Consider the following 25,144-nt stretch of genomic DNA (forward strand, 5'->3'; position numbering starts at 1 on the left):
GTATGATGAAAGATGAGAATATACACATTCAGGAAGTCCAACGAACCCCAAACAGGATAGACCCCAAAAGAAAATCACCAAGACATATCATCATCAGACTCACCAAAACCAAAGACAAAGAAAGAATCATGAGAGTAGCACGGGAAAAATGAAAAGTTACCTACAAGAGGCAACCAATAGGACTAAGCTCAGATTTCTTGGCAGAAACCATGCAGGTGAGAAGACAATGGGATGCTATGTGTAAAACTGAAAGAGAAAAATTTCCAAGAATTATGTACCCAGCAAAATTCTCCCTCAAATATGATGGTAAAATTAGGACATTTCCAGATAAGCAAAAATTAAGGGAATTTGTTAAAACCACACCAACTGTATTGTTGTTGTTGTTGTGTGTTGTGTGCCATCGAGTCGACCCCGACTCATTGCGACCCCTCCTTGGGTTTCCGAGGCAGTATCACTACGGAAGTAGGATTGCCCAACCTTCCGTATAAGAGATACTAAAGGGAGCCCTTTGGACAGAAAAGCAACAACAGCCAACAACAACTGACCATTAACATACATGATGATACAACCCAGAAACCAACCCAGCTATGAAAGTATCCAAAGTAAATAAGCCTAAGATTATAAATAGGGAAGCAGAGACATCAATTGACAAATGAAGACAACTACAAACCAAAAAGAGGGGAAAAACTGTGTCATTACAGAACTCCTAAATGGTAGGAAGTCAAGACAACTACAAGATAGAACAGACTATTTTAAACTTGGGAAAAAAAAACTATAAAACACAGGGTAACCTCAAAGAAAAATGATAAACCTTCACATCAAAATAAAAAAAGAGGACCAGCACAAATATTTAGCAAATACTAAAACAATAGCAATGAAGGAAGTGATAACACGATTCATAAACAAAACGAACTCAGCATAGAAAATTATATGGAACAAAGGAATTAACACCATGAGAAAGCACATCACAAAAATGGCAGCAACAAATTCATATTTGCTGATAATTACATATCTGTCAAGGGACTTATCTGTAAGATTTATAGCAAACTCTAATACCTTAACACCAAAGGAATTAACATTCCATTTGAAAAATGGGCAGAAGACAATGAATAGACACTTCAGCAAGGAGAATATTCAGGTGACCAGCTAAAATATGAAGAGATGCTCACAATCATCGGCCATCAGAGAGATGCAAATCAAAACAATGAGATACCATCTCACCCAGCACTGATGGCAAGGTTCAACGAGACAGAATATAACAAATGCTGGTGGGGATGTGGAGAGATTGGGACTCTTATGCACTGCTGATGGGACTGTGAAGTAATACAACCACTGTGGAAAGCAATATGGTGATTCCTTAGAAAGCTAGAATTGAAGATCCCATTTGACCCAGCAATCCCATTACTAGGTATATATCCTAGAGAAGTGAGAGCCAGGCAGGAACAATATATGCACACTCATGTTCATCACAGCACTATTTACAACAGCAAAAAGATGGAAACAACGTACATGCCCGTCAGCGGAAGAGTGGGTGACCAAACTATGGTACAAACACATAATGGAATGCTATGCAGCAGTAAGGGAGCTCTGGTAGTATAGTGCCTAAGGCACTTGACTGCTAACCAGAAGGCTGGCGGTTCAAACCCACCACCCACTCCTCAGAAGAAAGATGGGGCAATCTACTTCCATAGTGATACTGCCTTGGAAACCCAAGGAGGGGTCGCTATGAGTCGGGTACGACTCAATGGCACATAACAACAACAACAATGCAGCAATAAAGAATAATGTAGAGTCTGCAAAACACCACATAATATGGATGAACTTGGAGGGCATTATGCTGAGTGAAAGAAGTCAATCACAGAAAGACAAATGCAGTATTAGTTCATTGCTTTGGAGGGTCAAGGAAAGGTTTATATATGGAGGGAAGTTTTCTTTGTTGCTTGTCTGGGGTGGGGAGGGGAAGGGAGGGAACACTGAAAAAAAAATCCATTAACCCATGTCACTTTAGTTTTGTGTATTTCACTATACATAAATTATATTTCAATAAAATCCATTTTAAAAAAAACTACGATATGCAGACGACACAACTTTGCTTGCTTAAAATGAGGATGACTTGAATCACTTACTGATGAAGATTAAAGACTATAATCAACAGTATGGATTACATCTCAACATAAAGAAAACAAGAATCCTCACAACTGGACCAATAAGCAACAGCATAATAGATAGAGAAAAGATTGAAGTTGTCAAAGATTTCATGTTACTTGGTTCCACAATCGGCAACCATGGGAGCAGCAGTCAAGACATCAGACAATGTATTGCACTGAGTAAATCTGCTACAAAAGACCTATTTCAAGTGCTGAAGAGCAAAGATGTCTCTTTGAAGACTAGAGTGTGACTAACCCAAGCTATGGTATGTTCAAATCACCTCATAATGCATGTGAGAGGTGGACAATGAATAAGGAAGACCAGAGAAGAATCGATGCTTTTGAGTGTGGTATTGGCCAAGAATACTGAAAGTTCCATGGACTGCCAGAAGAACTAACACATCTGTCCTGGAAGAAGTGCAGCCAGAATGCTCCTTGGAAGCAAGAATGGCCAGACATCATCTCACCCACTTTGGTCATGTCAGAAGGGATTATTCTCTGGAGAAGGATATCGTGCTTGGTAAAGTGGAGGGTCAATGAAAAAGGGGGAAGGCCTTTAATGAGATGGATTGACTCTGCAGTTGGAAGCTGAGTGCCCTTGGGCAGGAAGCTTCCTGGCAGAGTGGGTTGCATGTAGGAGTACCTATTGGCAGAGCTAAAAGAGCTTTGTAACACTTGCCTGAGCAGGGCAGAGGCCAGGTGGAGAGGCCAAGGGCCAGAGAGGGTTGCTTGAGGTCACAACGGAGGCAACTGTCCTGATCAAAGAATTGTATCCTGAGTGCGTTCCTGAACCTGAATTGTAACCTGTTACTTCCTCAATAAACCTCATAATTGTGAGCTGTCTGTGAGATCTGTGAGGTCATTGCAATGAATTATTGAACCCAGCAGAGAAGAGGTGAGTGCCATAGGAGGGAAGGCTAGTCAGAATTAATAAAAAGATTGGAGGGTGGCAGTGTATCTGTCCTCATAGGAATAAATCTTGGGCTGTTGATGGTGATTCTGTGTTCCCCTTGTGAAATTAGAGATCAGAAGATGCCACCCCCATGCCCTTATAGCAGACTGTCACTAGAATGAACAAATCTGTCTTGGACGAAGTGCAGCTGGAATGCTCCTTAGATGTAAGAACGAGCAGACTTTGTCTCTCGTATTTCAGTTACATTGTCAGAAGGGACCAGTCCCTAGAAAAGGATATCTTGCTTCATAGGGGATCAGTGAAAATGAGGAAGACCCTCAATGAGGTGGATTGACACAGTGGCTACAGTGATGGGCTCAAGCATAGAAACAATTGTGAAAATGGTGCCAGACCAGGCAGTATTTTGTTGTCTTGTACATCTCTTGTCGCTATAAATTGGGACCGACTTGATGGCAATTAATAACAACATAGTATCTATCACAGAATGTGGCAAATACGAGACATTCAAATAAATTCTAACCCTACAAAGATTCTCTGCCTTACTGTAAAATATTCCATGCCAGAACCAGAGCATCATTTAGCAAAAAGACAGGAGAGCTGACATCCATTCTTAGGACTTTCAGGCCATATAATGGCAAATACGAGTAATTTTGTAAAAATATCTTTCAACCTTGTAGTTGGTCAGCTTTCAGGTTCCACATGGTGAAGCATTTCTGTGTGTTTGAGTCCGCTTCCAGGTTGATCCTGGAAGATAAATGTCTGCTGATGCTTCAGAAGGAAAGTGATACTAAGTGAACACTGTATTTTCCTGACCTTTAGCGTACAGGAATAGCAGAGTCCCGTCTGGGTCATGATCCCTCAAGAGCTCATTTTGGCCTGATCTACCCAGTGGACTCATTTCCCTCACTTGGATGATGATGATGATGATGATGATGATGATGCTTTCACACAGCAATACAGTCAAGTGATTTGTCTGATGTCTCCATCCATCATGTAGTTAGTTTGGGTCTGTGATCTTTTAATTATCAGAATTTAAAAGTCATGGTTTAATTGACCCATTGTTGTTGTTGTTGTTGTTATGTGCCATCGAGTTGGACCCAACTCACAGCAACTCCTTGGGTTTCCAAGGCAGTATCATTACGGAAGTAGATTGCGCAACCTTCCAAGGAGTGCATTGGCCCATTACTAGTTGTATATCCTAAAGAAGTGAGAGCCAGGACAAGAATAAATATATGCACATCCATGTTCATCACAGCACTATTCACAATAGCAAAGAGATGTGCCTATGTGCCCATCAACAGAAGAGTGGATAAACAAACTGTGGTACATACACACAACAGGATACTATGCAACACTTAAGAATAATGTAGAATCTGCAAAACACTGCATAGCATGGATGAACTTGAGCATTATGCTGAGTAAAAAAATTACAGAAAGACAAATTTTTTATTAGTTCATTATTGTAAAAAGTCAAGGAAAGGTTTATTTATGGAAGGAAACTTTCTTTATTGGTTACCAGGGATGGGAGGGGAGGTGTGGTAGTTCAGTTTGTGTGTCAGCTTGCCTGGGCCTGGTTGAGTGGCTGGGCAGCTGGATGTAGTATTCCCCATGATGAAATGGTAATCAACTCCATGGTGGAAATCTACTGTGAGCAGCTGAGTAGCTGCCTTAGGGAATGTGGTCTGCTTCCTGTATATAAGCAGAAGCCTTGGGAAATAGTCTCTAGCTTAGACTCATGCTTGGACCCTGCATGTAGCCATGTCCTTGTTCAGCAGCCTGCCATGCTCTGCCAACCTTGAGACTTACAATGGACTTAAATTAATGGCCTGCCATGTGGTTTGGTAACATCGGAACTATGCTATTTTATTTGTCAACCTTGGGCTTGTCAGCCTCAGCAGCCTGCAGCTGTCTTGAGTGAAGAAACGCCTCTAGCTCCAGTGGGCCGGGAGCAAGAGGCAGAGCTGGACCCCAAGATTTAGGGGTTTTCACCCAGCCCCTAGAGCCTAGCACTTTGAACTTGGGCTTAAAGCCTCCAAACCATAAGAGAATAAACTCCTGTTTGTTAAGGCCATGCCATTTGTGGTCTATTCTTGTCAGAGCAGCACTAGGGAACCAGAACAGGAGGAGTGGCCACACTGCTAGACAGTTAGAGACAAGTATTGATTTGGGTGAAGGGAAGGGTGATGTACCAAAAGTGAGTTATCAACATGGTGACACTGAGGAAGAGGAAGACATACAGAGGTACACAGGGGTACAGACAACAAGGATGAACCCTTTTGCATATACAGTACTGCATTGTCAGTGATGGCAAGCATTGGTGGTTAGATGGGTGAGCAGGCTAAATGATCAAGTATGTCTAGGCAGGGGATAGTGTGCCCATGACCGTGTATAGGGTTGGCAGATGTTTGTACATGTGTATTTGTAGGTGCTGTAAGAATGTCTGGGTTTATAGTAGAGCTGACAAGGGGCAAGGTTGTGGTGGCTTCTTGGCTACAGCCAGCTACCTTTAGGGAGTGAGTATTTGGACCTGTGGACTCAGAACTCTGGTTGCAGACGACATCAAGCTCAATTGGCATAACATACTACACAGAAACATCGTTCTGCATCCTACTTTGGTGAGTAATGACTGGGGTCTTAAAAACCTGCAAGCAGCCGTCTAGATACAACAATGGGTCTCTCTTTGTCTAGAGTAAAGAAGAGTGAAGAAAACCAAAGACAACTCCTGGAAACAATTAGTCCAAGGGACTAGTAGACCATGCAAACCTAGAACTAGATGGTGCCCAGCTACCACTGTTAACCTCTCAGAGGGGGATCGGTGCAGGAGATCTTGGATAGACTGGGAGAACAATGTGGAACAAAACTCAAAATCATAAAAAAAAAAAAAAAGACCAGGTTTGCTGCTCTGATAGAGCATGATGAGACCCCTAGTTACCCTTCAGATATGGAACTGAACTCAATCCTGTAGCTTCCAGCCACACAGTAGACAGGGATATGGGGTGAATATTTACATCAGGTAGATACAGTCCTTGGAGCAATCAATCATGGGAGAACAGAAGGGCAGTATTTGTACAGGGAGATAGCTCAGGGAGCAGGAGTGTATGGGAGGGAAGGACACAGGGAAGAGGGAACTATGGGGAGAAAGTGGGAAGAGAACTGTTACATTGTGGGCAATTGAAGTCAGTATCATGAAACAAAATGTGTATGAACTGCTGTATGGAAAATTAATTTGCTCTGTAAACTTTCATCCGAATCACAATACAAATTTTAAAAAAAAATTCATGATTTAATTGATACTTATTTTTACTGAAGTGTTTACTGTCATTGCTTTCTTTTGTAATTGTCCACAAAAAGACCAGTAGGGCCACTGATAATTATGCTTTTCTTGCCATAGCTTCAGAGACTTCTAGTAAATGTGAGGTATGAGGTCACTTCTGCCTTAGCATTTTATTAGAAAAATATCAGTGTCTGTGATACTTTTTGTTCCTATAGTTGTTTTCCCGACTTCTCTGTAACTAAGGCTAAAGAGAATCCTTTTTCTATCTCATGAAATTTTTCTTGACATTCATGGTGTAACTCACTATCTCTGTATTGTCCCTGGGTCTCCCTGTTAGAATTGTTTCTTCCTCAGTGTTCTTACAGCATTTGTTTATGTCTCTAGTCTGGCATCTTGTGTGGTCTAACTCATTTAATAGTTAATTTTCATACATCTTTTATATCATTAAATAGGAGCTCCCTGAGAGCAGGAATACATGTCAGTAAGTTTCTGCACTTCATGTAGAGTAGGTCTTCCACAGGTGTTATATTAGATGGAATCAAAGTGCCTTGCCAAAACTGAGATGCAGCAGTATGGGGTCATATATTGAATAACCTGTGTTCCATTCCCTACAGTGTCAGAACTTGGGGAAGCTAACCACTGTGCAGATTGGTCATGATAACTCTGGACTGTTAGCCAAATGGCTAGTGGATTGTGTCATGGTCAGAAATGAAATCACAGGCCATACCTACAGGTAAGTAAATGCCATTGGAAGCTCAGAATTCTTTGAGACTCTTTAGGCATAGACAGGTTTGAGAATTGTTTGTATGTGTTTTTCCTAAAGCTTTCCCACTGCCTTCTGAATTTTATTTTAGTTTTTTGGGAATTTTTTGTTTATTTATTTATGTTGCTGTTGTTGTTATGTGCCATCGAGTCAAACCCGATTCATAGCAACCCCTCCTTGGGTTTCCAAGGTGGTATCACTTGTTGTTGTTGTTGTTATGTGCTGTCGAGTCGGCCCCGACTCATAGCGACCCCTCCTTGGGTTTCCGAGGCAGTATCACTACGGAAGTAGGATTGCCCAACCTTCCTTCCGAGGAGTGGCTGGTGGGTTTGAACCGCCAGCCGTCTGGTTAGCAGGCAAGTGTCTTAGCCACTATGCTACCAGAGCTCCCTAGGGAAGTAAATTGCCCAACCTTCCTTCTGAGGAGTGGTTGGTGGGTTTGAACCACCAACCTTCTGATTAGCAGTCAAGTGCCTTAGGCACTATGCTACAATTTTGAATTACATAAATAAAAAATTGTTTATTTATATAATTCAAAATTGCCAAAAATGTAATTTAAAAAAGTAAAGATTATGCTTGTTGCTAATGCTTAGTTCACAAGTGTTGAAAAAGATTGATGTAACTGTGAGGAAAAAAGAAAGAAAAAGTAAGCTTCAAATGTTTCAGGAAAAGGAAAAGATTTCTTGGATTCTGTTAGTTACAGGCAGGACTCATTTATGGCAACATTATTCTCTTTTTTTTTTTCTTATAAACTTAATTCTCACTTTGTTTCTAGTTTGAAATTTTTCTTCCCAAAACTAACCACAAAATTTTAATATACACTAGACATGGGAGTTCTGGTAACATAGTGCCTAAGGCACTTGACTGCTAACCAGAAGGCTGGCAGTTCAAACCCACCAGCCATTCCTCAGAAGGAAGGTTGGGCAATCTACTTCTGTAGTGATACTGCCCCGGAAACCCAAGGAGGGGTCACTATGAGTTGGGTCCGACTCGACAGCACATAAAAAAAAAAAAGGCATAAGGAGCTCTGGTGGCGTAGTGCCTAAGGCATTTGACTGCTAACCAGAAGGTTGGCAGTTCAAACCCACCAGCCACTCCGCGGAAGGAAGTCTGAGCAATCTATTTCCATGAGGATTTACTGCCTTGGAAACCCAAAGGGGGTCACTATGAGTTGGAATTGACTTGATGGCAGTGAGTTTGCTTTGTTTTTCTTTTTTTAGACACAAGAAAATATTAAAGAATTACTTTTACTTTTGCTTGGTGAGATAATATTTGTGGCTAAGTAAGAGAATATCTGTACTTTTTAAGAGATTCCTACTACTATGTTTTTAGGGGTGAAATGTCCTGATACCTGTAATTTACTTTTAAATACTTAAAAACAAAGAACATGGCAAAATATTAAATCAAGCTGATGAGAATATGAATGTCTGTTATACTTATTCCCTCTACTTTTCTATATGTTTTAAATTTTCCATAATTAAAAGAACGACCCACAGCCACTAAAATGATGGGCCACACCAATTTTTTTTATTATTATTCTGTAGAAAAAAAATTTGGTGACTCAAAAGTTTTTTCTATCCTACTAGGTTCCCATGTGGGCGGTGGCTGGGGAAAGGCATCGATGATGGAAGCCTGGAGAGAATTCTTATTGGAGAACTGATGACCTCAGCATCAGATGAGGATCTGGTAAAGCAATGCCGGACTCCACCTCAGCAGAAATCACCCACCTCAGCTAGGAGATTAAGCATTACTTCACTGACAGGAAAAACTACTAGTAAGTTGTGAAAACAGCATGGCAGCAGCATCTGACTTCCCCTAACTTCACAAGAGGGGAAGAAGGATCAAGATCGACAACAGCCCAAGGCTAATTCCTAGGATGTATAGGTCAAACATATATCCACCCTCCAGTCTTTTTACCAGTTCTCATACCAACTGTCCCATCCACAGCACATACTACTTCACTGCTAGGTTCAGTAATTCATTGCAATGGCTACACAGAACTCAAAGACGAAACTCACAATTATGAGGTTTATTAGGGAAGTGTTGTGTTGTGTTATTGTTAGGTGCCATATAGTCGTCTCCAACTCATAGCAGCCTTATGTACAACAAAATGAGACACTCTGCTCGGTCCTGTGCCAGCCTCACAGTACCTGCTGTACCTTAGAGCATTGTTGCAGTCACTGTGTCAATCCATCTCATTGTTGGCCTTCCCCTCTTTTGTTGACTCTCCACTTTACCAAACATGATATCCTTCTTCAGAGAATGGTCCCTTCTGACCACATGACCAAAGTAGGTGAGACGAAGTCTGGCCATTCTCACTTCCAAAGAGCATTCCGGCTACACTTCCTCCAGGACATATTTGTTAGTTCTTCTGGCAGTCCATGGTAGTCTCAATATTCTTTGCCAGTACCACAACTCAATAGCATCAACTCTTCTTTGGTCTTCCTCATTCACTGTCCAGCTCTCACATGCATATGAGGCAATTGAAAACACCATGACTTGAGTTGGACTCACCTTAGTCTTCAAGGAGACATCTTTGCTCTTCAGCACTTGAAAGAGGTCTTTTGCAGCAGATTTGCCCAATGCAATACATCTTCTGATGTCTTGACTGCTGCTTCCATTAATGTTGATTGTAGAACCAAGTATTATGAAGTCTTTGACAACTTCAGTCCTTTCTCCATTTATTGTGATGCTGCTTATTGGTCCAGTTGTGAGGATTTTTATTTTCTTTATATTGAGGTATAAACCATACTGGAAACTGTAGTCTTCAAACCTCATCAGTAAGTGCTTCAAGTCATCCTCACTTTCAGCAAGCGAAGTTGTGTCTTCTGTGTATCACAGGTTGTTAATGAGCCTTTCTCTGATCCTGATGCCATGTTCTTCTTTATACAGTCCAGCGTCTCAGATTATTTGCTCAGCATACAGGTAGAATAAGTATGGTGAAAGGATACAGCCCTCTCGCACTCCTTTCCTGATTTTAAACCATGCAGTAACCCCTTGCTCTGTTCAAACGACAGCCTCCTGGTCTATGTGCAGGTTCCTCATAAGTACAATTAAGTGTTCTGGAATTCCCATTCTTCTCAATGTTATCTATGATCTGTTATGATCCACACAGTCAAATGCTTTTACATTGTCAATAAAACACAAGTGAACATCTTTCTAGTATTCTTTGCTTTTAGCCAAAATCCATCTGACATCAGCTATGATATCTCTCATCCCATGTCCTCTTCTGAATCCAGCTTGCATTTTTGGAAGTTCTCCGTCAGCATACTGCTACAGCCATTTTTGAATTATCTTCAGTAAGATTTTACTTGCATGTGGTACTAGTAATATTGTTTGATAATGTCCACATTCTGTGGGATCACCTTTCTTTGGAATGGGTACAAATAGGGAAGTAACAGGATACAATTCAGGGTCAGAAATGCTTAAGATACTCTTCTTTGATCAGGACAGCCTCTTCTCAGTTGTCATCAGGCAGGCTCTCTCTGACCTCAGCCTCTCAGCCCTGTGGCCCCTTGTCCTTTGTCCTGCTCAGGCAAGTGTTAAAAAGCTCTTTTAGTTTAGCTGATATGTGACAGAGAGACACCACACTCCACCAGTAAACCTTCTGACCAAAGGCAGTCTGCTTTCTCGCTCTGTGGGCCAGGAAGCCCACTGCTCTGTCTTCTGCTGGTCTTTTGGATCTGCTGCCACCATCTCTTTGCCACTGATTTTTGCCATCTCTAGTGTCACAACTCTCTGTCTCCTGGATTGAGGAGGTTTAGTGCAGGGATCTCAGGTCCAAAGGACACACTCCTGGCTCTTCTTTCTTGATGACAGTGAGATTCCTCCCCCCTTCCTTTTTGCCTCTGGGATGGCTCATTTTAAGCCTAGTGAGATGGCAAAACTGACCAATCCCATACTAAGGTTCTCTACATGGTCCCACCCCCAACAAGGATGCTGTGCACCTTACTTACTTAGCAAGCTAACCAATCCCTTTGGTGGGCCACAAGCACCTCACATTTACATAATCATACCCAGTCATTTGATGGGAGTTACAAAGATCATGACTGGAAGGGCTATACTAAGCAATTCACTGCATGTGTAAGTAGTTCAGTTTTTATTTTCCTTCAGTTTTTATTGTGCCTCAAATGTTGAAGACTTCATGTGAGCATTTCACATAGGTTTTGCATGATGAATTGTGGTAAGGCGATGAAAAAGAAGTTGAAGAAAATTAATTTGGGAGAAGGAGCTTTAAAATGGGAGAGAGAATAAAGGTGAAAATTAAAGATAAAACATTAACAAATAATCAAAAGCCTGAAGAATTTGAGATACTAAAATCTCAAAATACTGAATGCTCAGTTTTAAGCTGTGAAAAAAGAATGACTAATATTTTACCTGAATTTTAATGGAGTAATAAGGACAGTTATTTATTATAATACTTTAGATAGTCATATCTGGCCATCCAGAGTCCTTTATTCTAAGAGATTAAAAGTCTCCACCCCACCTACCCCTGTTATGAGTAGTATTCCCAAAAAAGATAACGTTGAAGTCTTGACATATGGTACTTATGAAAATAACCTTCATTATAAATATTTGTGGGGGTTGTCCAGTCGATTTCAACTCATAGTGACCCCATGTGACAGAGTAGAATTGCACCATAAGGTTTTTGGCTATAATTAGGAGCCTAGGTGGCACAGTAATTAAGCACTTAGCTGCTAATTGAAAGATAAGCAGTTCAGACCCCACCAGCAGCTCAGCAAGAGAAAGATGAGGCAGTCTGACTTCCCTAAAGATTTATAGCCTTGGAAACCATATGAGGCTGTAGTACTATACTCTCTACTATAGGGTCACTATGAGACAGTTAACTATGGCAACAAATTTTTTGCTGTTGTTTTACTCTTTAAGGGAGCAGATCACCATTTCTTTATCCCATGGTGTGGATAACCAAAACCAAACTGACTGCCATCAAGTGGATTCCAACTCACAGCAATGCCCATTGGGTTTCTGAGGCTGTAAATGTTTAAGGAAGGTAGAGTGCCCTATCTTCCTTCTGTTGAGCGGCTGTTGGGCTTGAACGGCCAACCTTCTGGTTAGCAGTCAAATGTCTTAGGGATTGCACCAACCTGTCAAGTAGCAGCTAAGCACTTAACCATTATGCCACTAGGGCTCCTCTTGCTTGTAATTAGAGTTTTTGAAAATGTTATCATTTAGTTACCTGAGGTCATACTGGAGTAGTGTGTGACCTTATCCCATCTGAGTGGTTTCCTTATAAAACAGAAGGGAAAACACAAAGAGACAGACACAGGTAGAAAACAATCATGTGAATAAGTATCTGCAAATCAGAGAATTCTAAGAAAGGCCTAAGCCTGGAAAGAAAAGAAAAAATATTATCCTAGACCCTTTGGAAAAAACACCAGCTCTGGTGGTGCAGTGCCTAAGGCATTTTACTGCTAACCAGAAGGTTGGTGGCTCAAGCCAACCAGCCATTTCGTACAGATTTACCACCTCGGAAACCCAATGGGTGTCATTCTGAGTTGGAATTGACTTGATGACAGTATGTTTGGGTTTGGTTTGGGGAAAGAACACAGTCCTACAGACACTCTGAATTTTGATTACTAACCTCTAAACTGGGAAGAAATAAATTTTTCTTTTTATAAGCTACCCTTCGTTCTTTTTCATACTGTTCCCCTAATTCGTAATTCTTTCTGCATTCAGAAATAAGCTTCACATGATATAACCACTAGAATGGCAAAGCTTTAAAAGACTGATAATACTAAATATTGGTGAGGATAGGGATCAGTGGAATGCTCATTCATTGCTAGTGGGAATGCAGAATTGAAAACAATTTGGAAGTTTTTTATAGACTGAGACTTACTGTGTACTTGACCCAACAATCCCATTCCTAGATATTTACCTAAGAGAAGTGAAGATAATATGTCTACACAAAGACGTTCATGGCTCCTTCGCTCATGAATGGAAACAACCCAAATACCTATCAGCTGATGACTGATAAACAAGTTGTGGTACAGGTAGCTATTCAATGGTATTCTATTCAGCAGTATATAGAAAGGAATGAACTACTGATAAACGCAACATGGGTGACTCTCAAAAGCATTATTCTAAGGGAAGAAAACCACACACAAAAGGCTACATAATATATGACTCCATTTACATGAAATTCTAGAAAAGGCAGAATAATATTTATAGAAAGTCATCAATATGGTTTCTGGGACCTGGAAAAGGAATTGACTAAAAAGGGACTCGAGGGAACTTCTGGTTCGATAGAAGTGTTCTATATCATCAATGTGGCGGTAGGTATGTGAATGTACATCTGTCAAATTCATCAAATTGCACATTGGAAATTGTTGAATTTTATTGACTATAAATCATATCTTAATTATGCTGTTTTAAAAAAGAGTGATATTTTTGTTCAATCCATCCTGGTTATTACTTCTGAACTACTCCAGTTTCATAGGAAATTGTTTTTGAGACTTAATCCCTCATTTCTGGTCCTATTTTCTTTCCTTACTCAATAAGCAGAAAGTGTTCAATAACCCATGACGCAGAGATGGGTAACAGTGTGTGCAAGATGACGTTCAGAAAACTAAGTTTTAAATCAGTTTTAAAATTCTGATTAGTACAGTGCTCTTTTGGAATGAATAAAAGCTTTCAAGTAGATATTGATGTTTAAAAGAAACTAATACTCAGAGAAAGGTAAAATGTACAATAAAGAAGCTACTAGGAACTAGACCAAACCAAACCAAACTCACTGTTGTCGAGTCAATTCCGACTCATAGTGAGTCCTCCTTGGGTTTCTGAGGTGCTATCCCTACAGAAGTAGATTGCCCAGTCTTCCTTCTAAGGAGTGACTGGTAGGTTTGAATCTCCAAGCTTCTGGTTAGCAGTCAGATGCCTTACACACTACACCACCAGAGCTCCTGACTAGGAACTAAAGAGGCCACTATATCAGTGCTTCCATCATAAGAGGTTTCCATTTTAATAATTTTTATGGATTGGTATAGAGAAAAATTTACTTGACTTTTACCTGAAGAATTGTTTTATATAAGAAATTTTCCATCACAGATACTTCTGGTAAGATGGTGGAATAGGCACACAAGCTACACTGACCCACTTGAACAAAGAAAAGAGAAACCAATTGACACAGATACAGAAGATAATCCTGGAGCCCTGAGCTTTGAAAGAAAAGATACTTAAGTAGATTAAACACCAACTAGTAGAAGAACCTGAATGACAACAGTGAATAAGGAGACAAACAGAGCTGCAAACTGTCAGCTATCCTGACAGCACAGTTTTAATATTTCCAAGTGGTGTTAGGACTTGAGAATAACCTAAAAATTGGCCCTGCTCACCAAAGGCTGCATGGACAACTGCCTGGTGGCTGATGACTAAAAAGTGAAACAGCAAAGGAGGAGACAAACTGAAATGTAGACTTTGGGCTGTGCAAAGGGAGCAGCCATTTTGAACATTTATGAGTGGCAGCAATTTTGGATATTTAAAGCAACAGCATTTTTATTCGGATTCCAGGGACCTAAGAATAGGCTTCACTTGCCAAGGACAGCATGGACATATGAGAGGCTGACGACTGGAAAGGAGACAGATGGTACATGCATAAGTGCTGCCAACTAGCAAAAAGAAGAGCACAGTACCCTACTTACTGAGATACATCCAAAGAAAACAAAAATCTTGGGTGAATCACTCCAGCATACAATCACCAATTAAATATAAACACAAGAAATCACAATGTCTGGGACCAGGATACAGACCCAGAACACATCCCAGAGGAAGAGGCAGCATTGGAACTCCCTGATAAGGAATTCAAAAGAATTATATTTAGGTACCTTCAGCAAATTGAGAGATAGGTCAAGGAAAACAATGACAAAATTGAGGAAAGCACAAAGAAAACCCTAGAACAATTTTGAAAGACAGTACAAAAACAAAATGACAAAATAAATGAAAAATTAGAAATGGTACAAAATCTAAAGGTAGAAATCCAGATGATTCATACTAAATTTTCAGAAATAGATAACACATTGAACAGGCAAAGGAATAGAATTGAATCAATGGAAGACAAAATTTGTGAGATTGAAGACAAATACCTCAATACTTCTTTGGAAAGGGATCAGTCAGAAAACAGATCTAAACAAAATGGAGAAAGCCTAAGGTTCATGCGGGATGCCATCAAAGGGAATAACTTATGTGTAATCAGAATTCTGGAACAGGAAGAAACAAATAAAGCCACATAGAAAATTGTTGAAGATTTGTTGGAAGAGAATTTCCCTGATATGATGAAAGATGAGAATATATCCATTCAAAAAGTCCAACAAATCCCAAATAGGATAGGCCCCAAATGAAAATCATGCAGACACATCATCAACAAACTCACCAAAGCCAAAGACAAAAAAACAATCCTTAAAGCAGCACAGGAAAAATAAAAACTTACCTACAAGGGGCAGCCCATAAGACTAAGCTTTGATTTCTCAGCAAAAACCATGCAGGCAAGAAGACAATGGGATGGTGTATATAAAACCCTGAAAGAAAAAAATTTCCAACAAAGAATTATATGCCCAGCAAAACTATCCATCAAATATGATGGTGAAATTAGGACATTTCCAGATAAACAGAAATTAAGAGAATTTGTTAAAACCAGACCAAACCTTACAAGAGATGCTAATGGGAGTCCTTTGGACAGAGAAGCAACAATAGCCAACAACAACTGACCATTAACACACATGGTGACATAACCCAGAAAACAACCCATTTATGTAAGTATCCAGAGTAAATAAGCTTACAAGATTGTAAACAGGGAACCAGAGACATCAATTGGCAAAAGAGGACAACTACACACTAAAAAGAGGGAAAAGGTTGGGCAATCTAATTCCATAGTGATAGCACCTCAGAAACCTAAGGAGGGGTCACTATGAGTTGGATCCAACTCGACGGCAGTGTGTTGTGTTTATTGCGTTGTACAGAACTTCTAAATGCTGGGGAAGTCAAGACAATTGCAAGATAGAATGGATTGTTTTCTAAACTTGGGAAGAAAATTATAAATCACAGGGTAACCCCAAAGAAAAATGATAAGCCTTAATGCCACAATTAAACAGGACAAGCAAAAATATTTAGCAAATTCTAAAACAATAGCAATGAAGGAAATGATAACACGATTCATAAACAAAATGAGTTCAACACAGAAAATTATATGGAACAAAGAAATCAATACACAAAACTAAATGACAGCAACAAATGCATACTTGTTGATGATTACACTGAATGTAAACGGATTAAATGCACCACTCAAGAGATGGAGAGTTGCAGACTGAATAAGAAAACATAACGCATCAATATGCTGTCTATAAGAGACACACCTTAGAGACAAAGCCACAAATAGACTAAAAATCAAAGGTTGGAAAAAGGTATATCAAACAAATGTTCATCAAAGAGCAGTAGTGGCAGTATTAATTTCTGATGAAAATTGACGTTAGCACAAAAGCCACCATAAGAGACAAGGAATGACATTATATAATGATTAAAGGATTCATTGAACAAGAGGACATAACCATAATCAATATACACCCAATGACAGAACCCCAAAATACATAAATCACACTTTAACAGAATTGAAAATACAGATAGATGACTCCATAGTCATAGTAGGAGACTTGAATACACCGCTTTCAATCAGAGAACAACTGGAAAGAAACTCAACAAAGATGCAAAGAACTAAATAATACAATCCACCAGCTGGACCTTATAGATATCTACAGAGCACTTTGTCTAACAACAGCACAATATACATTCTTTTGCAGTGCACATGGAACATTTTCCAGGATAGACCATATGTTAGGCCACAAAATAAGCCTTAATAAATTTAAAAACATTGAAATACTGAAAAACATCTTTTCAGATCACAGTGCTATAAAATTAGAAATCAACAATTGGAAGATGAACAGAAAAAGAGCAAACACATGGAAACTGAATAACACCCTCCTTAAAAACAACTGGGTAATAGAAGAAATAAAAAAATGAAATAAAAAAAATTCCTTGAATCAAATGAGAATGAAAACACACCATACCGTAATCTTTGGGACACAGCAAAAGCAGTGCAGAGGCCAATTTATTGCAATAAATGTACACATCAAACAAGAAGAAAGAGCCAAAATAAACACCTTAACCCAACATCTCCAGCAATTAGAAGCCTATGGTCACCATAAGAAAATAAATATTAAAGATTCAAGCAGAAATAAATGAAACAAAATGTTATGTGCTATCGAGTCAGACCCAACTCACAGCAACTCCTCCTTGAGTTTCTGAGGCAATATCGCTATGGAAGTAGATTGCCCAACCTTCCTTCCAAGGAGTTGCTGGGGGGTTTGAACTACCAGCCTTCTGGTTAGCTGTCAGGTGCCTTAGGCACTACGCTACCAGAGCTCCCCAAAAAGAAAATAGACAATAGAAAAAAATCAACAAAACTAGAAGTTGGTTTTTTGAAGCGATTAATAAAATTGGCAAACCTGCCAAATTTAACAAAGGAAAAGAAAAAGAGAATACAAATAACACAAATAAGAAATGAATTGAGTGATGTCACAACAGAAATTATAAAGATAATATCAGGATACTATACTCCAGCAAATTTGAAAATCTAGAAGAAATGGACAGATTTCTAGAAATATACTACTTAAACCTAAAGTAACACAGACTGAGGTGGAAATTTTGGACAGATCTATAACAAAAGAAATTGAACAGGTCATGAAAAATTACTAGCAAAAAAAAGCCCTGGCCCAGAAGGTTTCACTGGAGAATTCTACCATTCAGAGAAGAACTAACACCAATCCTACTCAAACTATTCCAGAACATAGAAAAGGATGGAATCCTCCCAAATGCATTTTATGAAGCAAGCAACCGTAACCTTGATACCAAAATGAGGCAAAGACATCACTAAAAAGGAAAACTGGAGACCAGTAACCCTCATGAATATACATGCAAAAATATTCAACAAAATCCTAGCCAATACACTCCAACAACATATCAAAAAAAGAATACACTATGACCAAATGGGGTTCATATCAGGTATGCAAGGATGGTTCAACATTAGAAAAACAATCAACATCATCCATCACATAAATAAAGGAAAAAAAACACATGATCTCTATTGGACAGAAAAGATTTGGATTTGATAAAATCCAACATCCATTCCTGATCAAAATTCTTAGCAAAATAGGAATAGAAGGAAATTCCTCAACATAATAAAGGCCATATATGCAAAACCAATAGCCAACATTATTCTGAATAGAGAAAGACTGAAACCATTTCCCCTTGTGAACAGAAACCAGACAAGTATGCCCTCTCCAACCACTTCTATTCAACATTGTATTGCAAGTCCTAGCCAGGGTAGTAAGCCAAGAAAGGGAAATCACAGGCATCCAAATTGGTAAGGAAGAAGTCAAACTATCCCTATTTGCTGATGATATGATCCTATACATGGAAAACCCAAGAGACTCAGCAAAAAACAAATAAATACTGGAACTAATTGAGAGATTTAGCATAGTAGCAGGGTACAAGATCAGCATGAAAAAAATCTCTTGGATTCCTCTACACCAGTAAAGAGATTGCTGAAAAAAAAAATGAGGACATCAATACCAATTACAATAGCTACCAAAAATAATAAAATACTTAGGAAGAAATCTTACCAGGGACACAAAAGACCTGTACGAAGAAAACTGCAAAATGCTACTTCAGGAAACCATAAGAGATCTACATAAATCGAAGAACATACCATGCTTGTGGATAGGAAGATTGAACATTATGAAAATGTCAGTACTACCCAAAGCAGTCTATACAGTCAATGCAATCCCAATCCAGATCCCATCAACTTTCTTTGTTGTTGTTATGTGCCATCAGGTCAGACTCAACTCATAGCGACCCCACCTTGGGTTTCTGAGGCGGTATCACTGCAAAAGTAGATTGCCCAACCTTCCTTCCCAGGAGTGGCTAGTGGATTTGGACCACCAGCCTTCTGGTTAGCAGTCAAGTGCCTTAAGCACTACACTACCAGAGCTCCCAACATTCTTTAAGAATATGGAAAAACCAATCACTGATTTTATGTGGAAAGGAAAGAGACCTTGGATAAGCAAACCAATATCGAAGAAGTTAATACTACTATTATTCAAATGTACGCACCAACCACCAAAGCCAAAGATGAGGAAATTGAAAATTTTTATCAACTTCTGAAGTCTGAAATTGATTGAACCTGCCATCAAGTTGTGTTAATTATCACTGGTGACTGGAATGCAAAAGTTGGAAACAAAGAAGAATCACTGGTAGTTGGAAAATTTGGCCTTAGTGACAGAAATAATGCTGGAAATCGCATGGTAGAATTTTACAAGACCAGCGACTTATGCACTGCAAATACCTTTTTTCAACAACACAAATGGTAGCTGTAAACATGAACTTCACCAAATGGAACACACAGGAATCAGATTGACTACATCTGTGGCAAAAGGCACTGGAAAAGAATATCTTCAGCCAAAACCAGGCCAGGAGCTGATTGTGGAACAGACCATCAGCTGCTCATATGCAAGTTTAACTTGAAGTTGAAGACAATTAAAACAAGTCCACAAAAGCCAAAATATGATCTTGAATATATCCCTCCTGAATTTAGAGACCATCTGAAGAATAGATTTGATGCATTGAACACCAGTGACCAAAAACCAGAAGAATTGTGAGATGACATCAAGAACATCATCCATGAAGAAAGCAAAAGGTCATTGAAAAGACAGGAAAGGAGGAAGAGACCAAAATAGATGTCAGAAGAGACTCTGAAACTTGCCCTTCATAGAGAGTAGCTGAAACAAATGGAAGAAATGACAAGATAAAAGAGCTGAACAGAAGATTTCAAAGAGCAGCTCAAAAAAATAAAGTCAGTTCTTACAATGAAATGTGAAAAGACCTGGAGTTAGAAAACCAAAAGGGAAGAACACACTCAGCATTTCTCAAGCTGAAAGAACTGAAGAAAAAAATTAATCCTTGAACAATTAAAAAATATTGAAAGATTCTGTGAGCAATATATTGAATGATGCAGGAAACATCGAAAGAAGATGGAAAGAATACACAGAGTCACTGTATCAAAAAGAATTGGTTGCTGTTCATCCATTTTAGGAGGTGGCATATGATCAAGAACCAATGATATTGAAGGAAGAAGTTGAAGCTACATTGAAGGAGGTGGTGAAAAACAAGGCTCCAGGAATTGACAGAATACCCATTGAGATGTTTCAACAAACAGATGCCATGCTGGAAACACTCACATGGCTATGCCTGGAGATTTGAAAGATCACTACCTGGCCAACTGACTGGAAGAGATACCCATTCCAAAGAAAGGTGATCCCACAGAATGTGGAAATTATCGAACAATGCAAGTAAAATCTTACTGAAGATGATTAAAAAACGGTTGCAGTAGTATATTGATAGAGAACTTCCAGAAATGCACACTGGGTTCAGAAGAGGATGTGAAACGGAGGATGTCATTGCTGATGTCAGATGGATCTTGGCTCAAAGAAAAGAATACCAGAATGATGTTTACTTGTATTTTATTGCCTATGCAAAAGCATTCGATTGTGTAGATCATAACAAATGATGGGTAACATTTAGAAGAATGGGAATTCCAGAACACTTACTTGTACTCATAAGGAACCTGTGCCTAGACCAGAGGCTGTCATTTGAACAGAACAAAGGAACACTGCATGGTTTAAAGTCAGGAAGGGAGTGTATCAGGGTTGTGTCCTTTCAACATACTTACTCAATCTGTATGCTGAGCAGATAATCCAAGAAACTGGACTATATGAAGAAGAGCATGGCATCAGGATTGGAGGAAGACTCATTAACAACCTGTGATATGCTGATGACACAACTTTGCTGAAAGTGAGGATGACTTGAAGCACTTATTGATGAAGATTGAAGAATACAGTCTGCAGTATGAATTACATCTCAATATAAAGAAAACAAAAATCCTCACAATTGGACCTATAAGCAGCATCATAATAAATGAAGGAAAGATTGAAGTTCATGAAGAGTGCATATTGCTTGGTTGTACAATCGGTGCCAATGGAAGCAGCAGTTAGGACATCAAACAACATATAGCACAGGGCAAATCAGCTGCAAAGGACCTCTTTCAAGTGCTGGAGAGCAAAGATGTCTCCTTGAGGACAAAAGTGTGCCTAATACAAGCCATAGTATTTTCAGTCACCTCTATGCATGTGAGAGCTGGACAGTGAATAAGGAAGACCAAAGAGTAGATGCTTTTGAGTTGTGCTGGCAAAGAATGTTGAAAGTACCATGGACTGCTAAAAGAACTAATAAATCTGTCCTGGAAGAAGTGCAGCCGAATGCTCTTTGGAAGTGAGAATGGCCAGACATTGTCTTACCTACTTTGGTCATGTTGTCAGAAGGAACCATTCCCTAGAGAAGGACGTCATGCTTGGTATGTAGACGAAAGAGGTATGCTTGGAGTATAGACGAAAGAGGGGAAAGCCCTCAATGAGATGGATTGACACAGTGGCTGCAGCTATGGACTCAAGCATAGCAAGGATCATGGAGCTGGCGCGGGACCAGGCAGTGTTTCATTCTGCTGTGCATGGGGTCACTATGAGTTGGAGATGGCTTGATGGCACCTAACAGCAACAACATTGAAGAAGAACAAAGTAGGAAGTCTCACAGTCCTACATCTGAAAACCTCCCGTACAGCCACAGTAGTCAGGACATCTTGGTATTGGTACAAGAACAGACACATAGGCCAGTGGAAAAGAATTGAGAACCCAGAAATAGATCCATTGACTAATCCTCAGCTGATTTTTGACAGAGGGCTGAAATCCATTTAATGGGGCAGAGGAGACCTCTTTGACAAATGGTGCTGGTAAAACTGGATATATATTTGCAGAAAAATGAAGTGAGATCCATAAATCATACCATACACAAAAACTAACTCTAGATGGATCAAAGACTTAAATGTGAAACCTAAAACTATAAAGTTCTTGAAGGAAAAAATAGGGGCAAATTTAGGGGCCCTGGGAGCTCTGGTGGCATAGTGCCTAAGGCATTTGACTGCTAACCAGAAGGCTGGCGGTTCAAACCACCAGCCACTCCTCGGAAGGAAGGTTGGGCAGTCTACTTCCGTAGTGATAGTACCTCGGAAACCCAAGGAGGGGTCACTGTGTCAGATCTGACTCGACAGCAGTGGGTTTTTTTAATATATATGGCATAAATAGACTATCAAGCATAACCCAAAATATACAAACAGCAGAAGAGAAACTAGATGGATGGGACCTTCTAAAAATTAAATTTTTATGTGCTTCAAAAGTCTTCCCCAAAAGAGTGAAAAGAGAACCTACAGGTTGGGGAAAAAAAAATATTTGGCAACGATATATCTGACAAAGGACTTATCTCTAAAATTTATAGAAAACTCCAACACCTCAACAACAAAAAGTCAAATAATCCAATTAAAAATGGGCAAAAACATGAATAGACATTTCATCAAAGATAATATTCTGGCAGCCAACAAACACATGAAGAAATGTTCACAATCATTAGCCATCAGAGAGATGCCAATCAAAACAACAATGAGATACCATCTTGCCCCAGCACTAATAGCAAAGTTCAACCAGAGAGAAAAAAATGCTGGAAAGGATGTGGAGAGGTTGGGACTTTCATACACTGCTGTTGGGACTGTAAAATAATACTGTCACAGTGGAAAGCAGTATGTTGATTCCTTAAAAAGTTGGAATTAGAAATACCATTTGATCCAGGAATCCCATTACTAGGTATATATCCTAAAGATGTGAGAGCCTGGACAAGAGCAGATATATGCACACCCATGTTCATCGCAGCACTATTTACAATAGCCAAAAGATAGAAACAACTTAGATGCCCATCAACAGAAGAATGGATAACCAAACTGTGGTACATACACACAATGGAACACTAAATGAAACACTAAAGAATAATGTAGAATCTGCAAAGCACTGCATAAAGTGGATGAACTTGGAAGAACATCATGCTGAGTGAAATAAGTCAGTCACAGGAGGACAAATACTGTATTAGTTCATTATTGTAAATAGTCAAGGAAAGGTTTATATATGAAAGGAAACTTTCTTTGTTGGTTACCAGGGGTGGGAGGCAAGGAGAGGGGAGGGAACACTGCAAAAATAATAATCATAAAGAGGAAAAAAAATTCTCCATCACAATTGGCATAACGCACTACCCAAAAACATTGTTCTACATCCTACTTTGGTGAGTAGCAACTGGGGTCTTAAAAGCTTGCAAGCCGCCATCTAGAGGCAACAATGGGTCTCTCCTTATCTAAAGCAAAGAAGAATGAAGAAAACCAAAGATTCATGGAAACAGTTAGTCCAAGGGACTAACAGACCATGTGAACTTCAACATATATGACCATGAGACCAGAAGAACTAAATGGTACTCAGCTACCAATGTCAACCATTCACATCAGTGCAGGAGATCCTGAATAGAGTGGGAGAACAATGTGGAACAAAACTCAAAATAATAAGGAAGACCAGGTTTGCTGATCTAATAGAGCCTGGTGAGATTCCCATTAATTATGGCCCTTAGTTACCCTTCAGGTCTGGAATTGAACTCACTCTGTGACTTCCAGCCAAACAATAGGCATATAGGGTCAACATTTACATCAGGTAGATACACCCCTTAGAACAATCAATTGTGGGAAAATGGAAGGGCAGTATTTGCACAGAGAGATAGCTCAGGGGGGCTAGAATGCTCAGGAAAGAAGGACAAGAGAAGAGGTAAAGACAGGGAGGAAGTCAAAAGGGAGCTGTTACATTGTGGGGAAGTGCAGTCAATGACTTGAAATAAAATGTGTATGTGTATGAACTGCTGTATGGAAAATGAATTTGCTCTGTAAAATTTCACCCAAATCACAATAAAAATTAATACTATATATATTAATTTTTATAATTTATGTATATATATGAAATACTACCTACTATCCAGGGTTGTTATGGGAATCAAATAGTGTTTGTAAAGCTTTTCCCAAAAAAAAGAAAAATTCTCTTTTAGTGTTAATCAGATTCTTTTTTTCTTTCTTTTATTTTTTTATTTTTTGCAGTGTTCCCTCCCCTCCCACCCCTGGTAACCAACAAAGAATATTTCCTTCCATTATTAACCTTTGCTTGACTTTTTACAATAACTAATACAGTATTTGTCCTTCTGTGATTGACTTATTTCACTCAGCATAATGTCCTCCAAATTCATCCACGTTATGCAGTGTTTTGCAGATTATACATTATTCTTTAGGGTTGCATGGTATTCCATTGTGTGTATGTACCATAGTTTGGTTATCCATTCCTCAGTTAATGGACACCTAAGTTGTTTCCAACTTTTTGCTATTGTAAATAGTGCTGTGATGAGCATGGGTGTGCGTATGTCTGTTCTTGTCATGGCTCTCACTTCTTTAGGATATATACCTAGTAATGGAATGGCTGGGTCAAATGGTATTTCTATTTCAAACTTTTTAAGGAATCGCCATACTGCTTTCCACAGTGGTTGTATCATTTGACAGTCGCACCAGCAGTGTATGAGAGTCGCAATCTCTCCACATCCTCACCAGCATTTGTTATTTTCTGTCTTGTTGAACTTTGCTACTAGTGCTGGGGCAAGATGGTCTCTTATTGTTTTGATTTATATCTCTCTAATGGCTAATGGGAGCTCTGGTAGCATAGTGCCTAAGGCATTTGACTGCTGACCAGAAGGCTGGTGGTTCAAACCCACCAGCCACTCCTCAGAAGGAAGGTTGGGCAATCTACTTCCATAGTGATACCACCTCAGAAACCCAAGGATGGGTCCCTATGAGTCGGATCCGACTGGATGGCAGTGAGTTTGGTTTGGTAATGGCTAATGATCATGAGCATTTCTTCATGTTTGTTGGCCGCCTTATATCCTCTGGTGAACTGGTTCTTACTTCCTTAGGATATATACCTAATAGTGGGATTGGTAGATCAAATGGTATTTCTAATTCCAACTTTTTA

General features: G+C 39.4%; 1 protein-coding gene across 1 annotated transcript in view; it reads left to right on the forward strand.

Annotated features, from left to right (window-relative positions):
* DENND5B (DENN domain containing 5B) overlaps nucleotides 1-25,144 on the forward strand; it is a 355,051-nt gene that overhangs the window by 318,479 nt on the left and 11,428 nt on the right. Inside the window, exons 17-18 of the mRNA XM_042781291.1 lie at nucleotides 6,949-7,067; nucleotides 8,684-8,871. Coding sequence (XP_042637225.1) covers nucleotides 6,949-7,067; nucleotides 8,684-8,871 — 307 coding nt within the window. The remainder of the gene's footprint in view (nucleotides 1-6,948; nucleotides 7,068-8,683; nucleotides 8,872-25,144) is intronic.

Source organism: Orycteropus afer, unplaced genomic scaffold (assembly GCF_000298275.1).
Source record: "Orycteropus afer afer isolate SDZICR_OR568_19922 unplaced genomic scaffold, OryAfe1.0 scaffold00100, whole genome shotgun sequence".
Taxonomy (NCBI): Eukaryota; Metazoa; Chordata; class Mammalia; order Tubulidentata; family Orycteropodidae; genus Orycteropus; species Orycteropus afer.